The sequence below is a fragment of the Amphibalanus amphitrite genome, unplaced genomic scaffold (assembly GCF_019059575.1).
Source record: "Amphibalanus amphitrite isolate SeventyFive unplaced genomic scaffold, NRLGWU_Aamphi_draft 000060F_arrow, whole genome shotgun sequence".
In the NCBI taxonomy this organism is placed as follows: Eukaryota; Metazoa; Arthropoda; class Thecostraca; order Balanomorpha; family Balanidae; genus Amphibalanus; species Amphibalanus amphitrite.
The window spans coordinates 171,164-182,700 of NW_024881556.1; the positions used below are offsets into that span (position 1 = coordinate 171,164).

At 51.9% G+C, this 11,537-nt stretch overlaps 1 protein-coding gene across 6 annotated transcripts in view; it reads left to right on the plus strand.

Moving 5' to 3' along the window:
• LOC122378478 (regulator of nonsense transcripts 2-like) overlaps positions 1–11,108 on the plus strand; it is a 114,473-nt gene extending 103,365 nt beyond the window's left edge. For 5 of the 6 annotated variants that reach the window (XM_043359581.1, XM_043359587.1, XM_043359582.1 and 2 more), the window contains one exon: positions 6,723–11,108. In XM_043359581.1, coding sequence (XP_043215516.1) covers positions 6,723–10,546 — 3,824 coding nt within the window. In that variant the 3' untranslated portion in view covers positions 10,547–11,108. Of the gene's footprint in view, positions 1–5,160; positions 5,321–6,722 lie in introns of those variants that run through there. The other variant, XM_043359584.1, reaches the window with a different exon arrangement.
• Positions 11,109–11,537: the final 429 nt, after the last annotated feature.

Genomic DNA, 11,537 nt, shown 5'->3' on the forward strand with positions numbered 1-11,537 from the left:
ACGGGGGGGTCGGATCCGACCCCCCCCCCCCCCCGGCTGTCGTGGGTACGGAAATAGCACAGGCGGTGCCGGGTTATAGAAAATACCCCAGTCATGCGCGGGTTAATAAACACACGAAGCTTACTAAGGGCCAGCCAAACCAGCCTAGTCCTAAATATTTTTAATGTTTGTATGTAGATGAAAGAAAGGGGCTTCGTAGAATCGATTAATTTCGAAACTGTATATTCAGGGGCCATAAATAAGCTTCATGTGACTATCAGCTTTGCATCCCGACTGGGCCCCGCAGCGAAAACAAACGCAGCTCTGAGCGGGTCCCGAAGGGCTAAACGCTGGACGGGGTTAAAGTGACCATCCCACCTTAACCCGGCAGTTGCTGGGGTATTTCGCCACCCACCGTTTGCTGGGGGGGGGGCGTTAAACGCCCCCAGCCGATAACTCGAGAACCAATAGGCGCAGCGAAACGAACGAGGCGGCAAACGAAAGAACGCGACGAGACGCTTCAGATGAGTACTTTAAAGTTGAATTTTGAGGTCACAGGTCAGGTCAAGGTCAGGTCAAACACCTGAAATCGGGCTTTCAGTAGCATGGACTTAAGGACTTCGCAATGGGCGCCTCTCGTCATAAACTCTGTCAAAACGGTGCACAATCCATCATATAAGGCCTACAAGAGTGTCAGCTCCATGTAGGGGTCAGTCAAGCATAGGTCAGGGTCAAGGTCAGGTCAACCGGGCAGGCACATATCCCCGAAAATCAAAACTGATATTCGCAGCCTGTGACACATGTTTTATGGGTAATTTGGGGCGTAGAACACGATGGTGACATTCATTTTACCATATGTGTACGTGTTTGGCTAAAAAAGTTCAATTTAAGAAATACATGTATCATGGTCGTAAAGTGGTCACGAGAAATTGCCAAGATTCAGTTCAAGATTTTGGAAAATGCGGAACGATAATCAACAATCGAAGATAGCCATCTGATTGCTCATGGTATTGGCAGTCTAATGGCGTTTACGGCATGTCTGTATGTCTATTCTGTGATTTTATACGATTTTTTGAACATATGCCGTTTAAGCCCCAATAAACAAAGAACATATGCCGTTTTTGGTCGAAAACTCAGAAATCATGACGTCACTAAAACCTCGATATCTCAAAAATTTTCCGACCAATTTTTTTGAAACTTTGTCACAATAAACTTCAATCAATTCCCTACAGGTACCCAAAATTTGGCGCGCCTGCGGCGCGCCGTTTTTATGCTATGGCCCGGCGAAAAAAGTGGGGGCGTTTAACGCCCCCCCCCCCCCAGCAACTCGCGGGTTAACATAAGTTTTGAGTTGAGATAGCCAAATTGGTGGCCATGGCCTGCTAATACCGGCTTAGGCACTCACAACATCGAAAAACTTGCAGTTTTCGGATTCTAAGGGGCTAATGCATTGGAATGCCCCCTTAGAATTTGTGACGTCAGCGGTGATCTAACGATTTTAAAACCTTATACTAACATCTTTGTGAAGCAGTGGCGGTATATGCTATTTGCGCGCAACATCTGCCGTAAACGCCGCACTTCCAAAACGAAGTCGCTAGGAACAGCGGAGATCCCAAAAAGTAAACAAAAGTAAAAGTCTAATATCTTGAAAACTGGTGAATATTTTTCGATGAAATTTGGTAGATATTCGTTTTAGCTCTTTTTGAACCGAGCGACATCACTTTCAGGGCAATTCATTAACTTTTTTGAAGGTGGGAGGGTCCCTTTAACCCACCCGGAGAATAAAACGCCGGGACCAGAAAGAGGCCGCAATTCCAACGCCGCTCCGGTGGTGTGTGGTCCAGAAAGTATTTCCAGTGTAGCGGTGATTTTGCATGGAACGATGCAGGTTCAACAGGTACGGCACCTATTGAATTGCTCTGCGGGGCGTTAGTGTCCAAGAAAATGACGGAATTGTAAAGCAGAGGGCTGTTCGGCTGCGCAGCCAAAATAAAATATTCTGCAGCACGCACGCGCAGTGAGGGCTGCGTCGCCCATTAGTCCCGCCCACACCACTGCGTCATCTCTTGTGTGACGTCACCTACTGAAGCATACTTCGTTTTCCTGCAGCCGGAAATTCGGTGCTGCAGGAGGCAAAAGTGGCGCGGATTAACCCTCGCCCTGGCAGGGCATTTTTCATAACACGGCGTGGCGGGGGGGGGGGGGTTGATGCGACCCCCCTCGCGATTGGCTCCTAGTCCTATGGCACCTAGAAACACCAAATTTGGTAGGTAGTTGGGCCCCCTGGAGTTCTCGCCCCTGTGCAAATTTGGTTGCTCTAGGTCACTATTTAGGGGGGTTTTGGGGGGGTATAAATATAAAAATGTCGCTAAAAACAAGTCAAAAGTTTTTCGCTTATAACTTTTGATCTACTTAAGATACAGCAAAAAGAAAAGCACCAGTGAACTCAGCACGTCAAGGCGCGTCGAATGATATACTTTTTGCTTGCTTAAGTGTACTTATTTTTTTTTCCTAATTTTTAAGTAAACTTTAATTAATTAACTAAGTTCAAGTTAACCAAATTTCATCATATCGCATATCATTCGATTCGGCTGATCACCAGGAACACAATGACATCATTTTTTAAGCGCTAGCCTAATTGTGTGCCAAGTTATTGGCAAAAACGTCATTTGACCTCAGTTGACCTCATTTGACCTAACCCATGGATAAGTAGGCGAGACCCGGGTGGTATGGGCCGGTTTTGTGAAAAGGCTTTTTTCTTCCAGCGGGCAGTGGCTAGGCACGGTTTTTCACTCTGTGCACGTAAATTGCCTTTCGCCTGCAAAGTGTGCCTGATATTGGGCATCTGGGATCAACTATTTTGTCTCGAAATAACTTTAAATGAATAATGTGCTTTTTCGATCCATCAAAATACACCGGGAGGTATGGGCCATGGCCCGGGAGGTATAGGCCGGTGCCATGTTTCATATTCTTTTCTCGACAATGAGAACAATACTCGTAGCTGGTATCTACTTTGATCTCTCTTAGAGCCCAGGAACCGCATAAGCGGCCAACAGCTTACTTCATGGAGGTCACTTGGGCACACATGTATTTTGGTTAACTCAATCATGCACCATGAAATAAAATAAACAATATTTTCTTTTCGAATGAAATTTGAAGTTAAATTTTTCAACCTTGCGCGACAAAAATAAAACTTATTGAAGATGACACTCAATGAAAGCATCTTTTTATTGAATTAGGCTCAACGGGGGTGGGTGGCCCGAACCTTCCGGCTAGGACGCCATAATTTGCGTAGCATCTCAGCTCACAATCTTGCAAGAAAGCTTCAAGTTGTCTATCCAGTCTTAATTTGCATGCTTTAACCCGCGACCTGGTGGGGGGGGCTATTTTTGCCCCCCCCCTCCAGACTTTTCGATATATCTCCAGAACCGCTGCGCCGATCGTCACCAAACTTTCAGTACCCTCCCGGACATCAATTTTACACATGGTGACCAAAATTTTTTCCAAAGGCTATGATAGGTTGGCCGGAAATGACGTCAGAGTGACGTCATGTTCTGCCGTTTTCGACCCAAAAAAGGGTTTTGCGGAAAGAGCTGTCAGGCCTATAGCTTTGCAAATACAGAAAAATGATAAGGACATAAAAGCTGTAGAATTGACACGGCTACAAAACTGCTATCTCGAATTTTTGAAATTTTTGGATTTTGACCCCCAAAAATCAAAAAATAATTTTTTTGGATATAATGATCGAAAAATCCAAAAAGTTTTTTGAATTTCGCAAAAACCGGAATATATGTGATAGTCCTTACCACCTTCCATCCACATACCAAATTTGAGATTGATGCCTCTTTTTGGCGAAGTTATAGCGAAAAAACTGTTCAAAATTGATGACGTCAAATTTTCAAACTCAATTTTTAGCAATTCTAGACCCCGTAGCGCAAAACAAAGACCACCATTAGACTCCCCGTGACGAGCTGCATCGAATCAATACCCATTTTATGCAAAACTATCAACTTTAAAATTTGACCTTTTTTGGCCTGACCTTGACCTGACCTTGACCTGAACTTCACCAGAAAGTGACCTAAGCCGTACCTGATAGTCTTATAACCAACACCATTGAGTTGGAAATGAAAAATTGGCCATAAAACATGCATCACACAACTTTAGTAAAGTTGGGTTCATGTGACCTGACCTGTGACCCTTGGTGACCTGACCTGTGACGCGACCTGGTATTGTCAGTGACCTCTAATAGCAACATATCTACTAGGCAACTGACGCCCTATCGCTGATTCTCGACAAAATGCGTTTTCCTCGGTGTTATAGCGCATTCCCTAGAAGACCCGTGAACGGTGAAACATTTCATCTTTGACCTGACCTGTGACGTCATCGGTGACCCTGAGGTCAATGAAATTTGGTTTCCCATGACAAATTTGACAGGCCTTTCGAGCGCCGTTTGAATTTTGCGGATCCGTCCAGTAGTTTCGGAGATACGAGGGGGGGGGGGCAAAAAATAGCCCCCCCCCCCCACCAGGTCGCGTTAGAAACAGACCCCACCAGGGCGCGGGTTAAAGTTTAAACTTAATGTAAGCATTGGTCTGACTCTGACATCATAAAACGAGCCTGGTTCAAATTTATCACGAATTTTCTGTATGTACAGTATTTTACTCGAAGAGGATGAAAACGCTTTTTCACCGCTCATTGCCAAAGCAGGCTGAGGAAGATTTTGAAAATCACGTGGGTTGTATAACGGAATGGCTGCTACCAGTTTACGCGGTCAAATGTGTAAAAATACGCAACACTCCTTCAAAACTGCGATGACCCATACTTCCAGGGGGCCCATACCTCCCGGGTCTCCCCTACTGTTACTTTCATCAGTCGCTGAAAGTTTCAAAGCGATCGTTAAGTCTGTGTAGGTATGGCGAGCATTGAAACTTTTTTCTGAGGTAAGGTCACGTGACGTGGCCTGGTGACCTGACCTTGAACGGCTTGGGTCTCAAATTTATACATGTGCAGAAAAATGTGAGATAAGGTGTGCCAAAAGCGGCGGCGCGCAGCGCGCCGCTGTTTTTGGCATATTCGCGAAAACCCTAAGGGGTAGCGTAACCCCCCCCCCAGTAATGCGCGGTTGAAAGGGGAGCATTAAACCATTACTATTTACTATTGGTTGTCTTTATTGCACCCTAGGTTTTAGTAGGGAAGTAGGTATAATGTTGTGTTGTTCAGTGATGTACGCATGTAGTAATGCCAAGTAAAACATTAAGACCCACTCAAAGACTGTTGACTTAGTCTTTTTGGAGGTTAAGACAAAGAACAAATACCACATGTGACAAGACTGTTATTTTTGGTGAGTTGCTTAGTGCTTAACCCGCGGCCTGCTGGGGGGGGGGGAGTGTTTGAACACCCCCCTTGTGGTTTTTTGCAAATATCTCAAAAACGGCGGCGCGGAACGCCGCCGTTTTTTGGTACACCTTATCATACATCAATTCTACACATGTTGTGAAAATTTCAGACCAAGGTCATTCAAGGTCAGGTCACCAGGTCACTTGAAGTGACCTCACCTCATAAAAAGTTTCAATGTCTGCCATAGCTACACCGAGTGACCGATCGCTTTGAAACTTTCAGCGATTGATAAGGGTAACAGTATCTATCAAATGTATATCTCGGAATTTTGATATCGGTGACCTAAGGTCAGGTCAATTTTGCGACCTCCCCATTATAAGTCAATGGGAGAAAATTGAAATGCGCCTCTTTTGGACGAAAGACATTATAAACACTCCCAAACACTGAATTACGAGTGGTTTAGACACACTGAACATGAAAATGGTGTCCGTGACCCCTATTTATGCCCCTGAGGTCATCTCAGGTCACGAATGGTGTCTAACAGTTTTTCGCAAATAACTTTTGAGAGAGGCATGCTAGAACGGTGAAAACGCCTTAGATGTGCTCAGCTCGACGATACGGATCGACTGATATGCAACATGACCCTTTTCGGTCAGGTTATGACCTTGACCTGAGGTCAAATTTTCAAGTTGACCTTTCAAGGCCACGTTATAGTTCATTCGATGCGTCTTGACGAGAGGAACACGATGCCGGTAAAAGTAAGCTCGTACAAGGCTTGGGTCAAAAGTTATTGCAGAAAAACTGTTTCCGAAAAACGGTTATTTTTGCAGTTTTTGCCCCCTGCAGGCAAAACCGTTGACGTTAGGTCAAATCAGAGAGAATTGTTCAGAAAGGGCGTTAATAGGGCTATCGAATGCGCTTTTCCGCGGCGCTGTAGCTTTATTGGTTCCCGAGTTATGCGTTGGCTTCCTGGAAATTGTCGACATTCGACCTGAAAATCGGCGAAATTTTGCCTTCAATGACCTCTGGTGACCTGACCTTTGACCTGACCAAAAAAGTGACTGAAGTGATTTCGTCATTATTTTTGGCGCTCTTTCGAACGCCGCCTTCCGCGTATCGCTACGTGGCCCAGGAGCCGAGTTAGAAGGGGGGGTTCAAACACCCCCCCCCCAGCAGGGCGTGGAAATCCAGGACCCCCAACCGGGCGCGGGTTAATCTGTTGTACACAGCCTAGCCTGCATTGCAGAGTCACCAATGCTTTCCTAATTGACTATCTTTCTCCCCATCATAGGCTACGTATTTGTTTTATTGTACTTTTAAGCTACGTTGAACGTAGGCACAGCGTAGGTATTGTGCGCCACTGGGTCACCCATTCGCCATTGATGTTGTCGCCTATGTGCCGGCAGTGATGGCCGATTCCACGACTTCTGCACCGCGCGGGAAAAGCTGGCGGCGGGAGCGAGAGGGCCGTGAGCGCCGTCTGAAGGAGCGCCGCGCCGAGAATGTCTCCATGTCCGGAGGCCCAGATCCGGCCGGCCCGGCGGCTCCAGCCGGCAGCCGCGCCAGCAGTACTGGCAGCTCCACGTCCAGTCGGGGTAAGGAGCGGGCCGGCGGCGGCGACCGGCGTCCCAGTCAGGGGCGCGACTCGGCCGAGACGGAGGCGCAACTCAAAGCCGGCGACGATCGAGTCAAACAAGAGGGGGAGCAAAGGAAATTGAGGGAAGAAGAGAAAAGAAAAGAAGAAAAAGAAGAAGAAAAACAACGCTTGGTGAAGGAGGAGGAGAAAAAGGCAGCGGAATTGGAGCAGCAACAACTACAGGAAGAGTTAGGACACCTGAACTCATACATCGATGAGCTGGAGGAGAGAATGAGGATTAAAGCGGAGCTCAGAGAGGCTAATTCGGCGGCAACCAATGAGCGCCAAGAGATCTGTTTTTCGGCACTCGATTCAAGTCTGAAAAAGAATACAGCATTTGTGAGAAAGCTGAAATCGTTCACCGAATCGCAGAAGGAGAGCATTATTCGTGATATGCTAACACTGAACCTGACCAAATACGTGAGTGAAGTCGCCGCCGCGCTTGTGGAGGTGAAGCTAAAGATGACAGATGTTCCTGCCGTTGTAGAGGTGTGCTCGGCACTGCACTGCCGCTACGCTGACTTTTCGCCCCAGATGATGGAAATCTGGCACAAGGTGCTCGCACTGCGTAAAGATGAAAAGGTTTCGAACCCAAGCAAGCTGCGCGTGGACCTACGTCTGTACGCGGACCTGGTGTCTGTGTGCGTTCTGCCGCGCCGCGAAGCGCTGCCTTTGCTGGGCCAGGCTCTACAGGTGCTAGTGGCGCAGGATCGGGCCGATCACGCCAACATCAGCGTGTTGCTCAGCTTTTGCCGGCACTCTGGCGAGGAGTACGCCGGCCTGACTCCGCGCCGCGTTCGGCAGCTCGCCGAGCGACACAACCGCGTACTGCCCAATGCCAGTCTTCTGACGCCAGAAAAACAGAAAAATGTCCGACAACTTTTCAAGGACTACTATGCATCAGTGGCCAAGCACCTGGTTGGCGAACATCAGGCGCTCCTCAATGTACAGCGTTCCAACAGGCACGCTCTGCAAACCAAGGGTGAGCTCTCGGCAGAGCGCCAGGAGCGGCTGCAGCAGGCCGAGTCCAGCTACCGCAAGCTACTGGCCTCGACGGAGCAGCTGGCGGAGCTGGTGGACGAGCCGCTGCCGGAGCTGCCCGAGGATGCGGAGCAGCGCGCCGAGCAGCGACTCCTGGAGGCGGCCGAGGAGGAGGGCGTCATTGGCGACCAGCAGCTTGTGTGGGAGGATGACGACCAGCGCCAGTTTTACACGAGTCTGAGCGACCTGCGCGCCTCCATTCCCAGCATCTTGTACAGCGACAGCCAGGTGGCTGCAACGCCGCCGGTCGAGGAGCAGGCGCCCGAGGACATGGGCGATCTGCCGGAAGACGAAGCAGCCAATGATGAGCATCTGCGGGAGCCGGAGGAGGAGCCGGAGCCAGAGACGGCCAGCAGCTCGTCCAACCGCATGCTGCTGGAGGCCTACCTGACGTCTCTGCCTGGTCGCGTCAGTCGCAGTCTCATCGACAGTGCAGCCGTCGAGTTTTGCATGAGCCTCAACACTAAAAGCAATCGCAAGAAGCTTGTGCGTGCGTTGTTCAACGTACCACGCACTCGACTGGACCTGCTACCTTTCTACGCGCGGCTTGTTGCTACGCTGCACCCTTGTATGCCTGACGTGGCCACCGAGCTGGCAATGATGCTCAAAGCCGACTTCAAGTACCACGTCCGTAAGAAAGATCAGATCAACATCGAAACCAAGTTGAAGGTGATGCGCTTTATCGGAGAGCTGGTTAAGTTTGGTATGTACGGCCGCAACGAAGCGCTCTGGTGTGTGCGGATGTTGCTAAATGACTTTACTCACCATCACGTGGAAATGGCCTGTGCGCTGTTGGAGACGTGCGGACGCTTCCTGTACCGCACCGCCGAGACGCACGTGCGCACTAAGGTATACTTGGAGCAGCTGATGCGCAAGAAGGCGGCCATGGCTTTCGACAGTCGCTACGTGACCATGATCGACAACATGTACTACACAGTGCTGCCCCCTGAAGGCGCTGCTCTTTGCGTACAGAAGGTCCGTCCGCCGCTTCACAACTATATGAGGAAGCTCATCTATCAAGATTTGGCCAAGAACACAACGGAGAAGGTCCTTCGGCAACTGCGAAAGCTGGACTGGAAGGATGCAGACACAGCATCCTACTGCATCAAGTGTCTGTCGTCGGTGTGGCGCATCAAGTACTACCACATCCGGTGTTTGGCCAGCCTCGTCGCCGGCCTGGCGCAGTACCAAGAGGAGGTGGGACCCCGGGTGGTGGACAACACTCTTGAGGACGTTCGACTTGGCATGGAGATCAACGAGGTGCGGTTCAATCAGCGGCGTATCAGCGTGGTACGCTACCTGGGCGAGCTATACAACTACCGGCTGCTGGACACTGGCGTGGTGTTCAAGGTGCTGTACTCGCTGATCTCGTTCGGCGTCAGCCTGGACCCGGAGGTACCGTCGCCGCTGGACCCGCCCGGCAGCGAGCTCCGCCTGCGGCTGGTCTGTGTCCTGCTCGACACGTGCGGCCGCTACTTCAGCTCCGGATCGGCCAAACGCCAGCTGGATCACTACATCGTCTACCTGCAGCGGTACTTCTGGGCGCGGAAGGCGGCGGCGGCGGCGGCGGCGGTGGTGGCCGAGGAGGCCGGCGCGGAGCCGTTCCCTGTACGGCTGGAGTACATGTACCGCGACACGCTGAGCGCCCTGCGGCCCCGCGCCACGCTGCACAGCAGCCGCGAGGCTGCCGTGGCTGCCGCCGAGAAACTAGATGAAGAGCTGCGCCGCCGGCTGGCGGAGCTGGTGCCGGCCGCGGCGCCGGACAGGGCCACCGGCGCCGGAGACGCCGAACTGCCGGTGATCGCCGAGGAGCCACCGGCCGGTGCCGTGGGCGAGGACGGCGACTTCGACGAGCCGGAGGAGGAGAGCCTTTCACAGCAGCTCACTCCTCCCGACGGCGACGAGCAGGACGAAGCGGATGAAAGGGACGAGGTCGCCCCTCGCGGCACACAAGACGACGTCGAGGACGAGCTGACCGACGAGCTGGGCGCCAGCGACGTGGACGCAGCGGCGTCGGACGCCACCGACGCTCTGGCGCCGCAGCGGATCGCCTGTCCAGAGGACGACGACTTCCTCGCGGCCCTCGACCAGATGGTGTCGGAGAGCATCATGGAGCGCAGTCGGGAGGCGGTGAAGCCTCAGTTTGAGCTGTCGGCGCCGGTGTCCACGGGCGGTCCCGTGCGGAAAACGTACGGCGACCTGACGGCGGAGCGCACCGAGGCGGATCGGCCGGCGCCGAGCACCGTCACCTTCCTGCTGCTGATGCGGCGCGGCAACAAGCAGCAGCACCGCAGCCTGGCCGTGCCAGACGACTCGGAGCTCGCCGTCAGCCTGAGGTCGCACGAAGAGGCCGAACGCCAGGAGCGCGAGAGAGTGAAGCAGCTGACGCTGAACATTAACGAGCGTCAGGAGGAGGAGGAGATGCAGGAGCTGAACAGCGCGCCCGCCCGGCCGCTGAACCCCAACAGGGACCGGCGGCCCAAATATCAGCACGCCAAGGGCGTGCCAGACGCCGACCTCATCTTCGGCCCGAAGCGGTCAAACCTACGGTGACCTGTAGGCGGACCGGCCAACAAACAAGAATTTCAGCAGCGTGCGTCGTGCTGGCGCTGAAGGGCGGCTGCGTTGGACCACGGGCCGGGCGGCGGCAGATCGCCGCGCCACCAGCCGACCACCATTGCCCGAGGCAGGCACCGTGCGGCGGCGCCGGCGCAGTGTCAGCCACGCCAGCGGCTCAGCAGCGCGAGACAGCTGGTCCGCGCCGGCGGTCGCACCGGGCGCGAGACGCCAGCGCCGCCCCATCCGCGGATCAGTGCAAACGCGGCCACAGAAAAAGTGCGTACAAAATGTCCGTGCCGCGGAGAAGACGCGCCGGCGGCGGCCGCCCGCTCCGCGCCGCCGCCGTCTGTAGTTGTCGCTGATCTCCGGCTCTCGTATCTGTTTTATCACTGTAACTGAACTCTGTGATTGCCTGCATTTTTCACCGAGCCTGTCAATTATTTCAGCCGTGTGTAATTTGTGTACTTGGCATACCAACGCCAGACGGCTGTTAAATTTCGCAAGTAGTTTTCTGTTCTTTCTCGGCAAGCTATGATAAAATACATTTCTTTGCTCAGTTCGGAGCTTTGATGTTATATGCCCAGCAGTATGATGGAAAGGTAGTATCCAGAATAAGGAGGACGACAGGCTGTAGAAGTATTCAACGGCCAGATTCAGTCAGGATTCAGGACGCCTCGGATCCAATTGAAACTAGTACGCAGCACCGACACCTGGCGATGGGCCATACGTGGCCTAAAACATTCAGCGTCACTTCAATACCAATACGTTTGACTCACCGAGGTCAACGAAGGTCGCAGTCCCGAAACTTTCACAGACATTGGCCACAGGTAGAGCATGCGATATAGAGCGGCCACTGGCACAGCAGATTGTGGCCAACTCAGTGGGGCTATTCTTATTAGTGGGGCATTAAATTAGTGGGGGCATTCTTCTGGGGCATTCTTATTAGTGGGGCATTAAAATTGGTAAAACACATCTACGATAACCA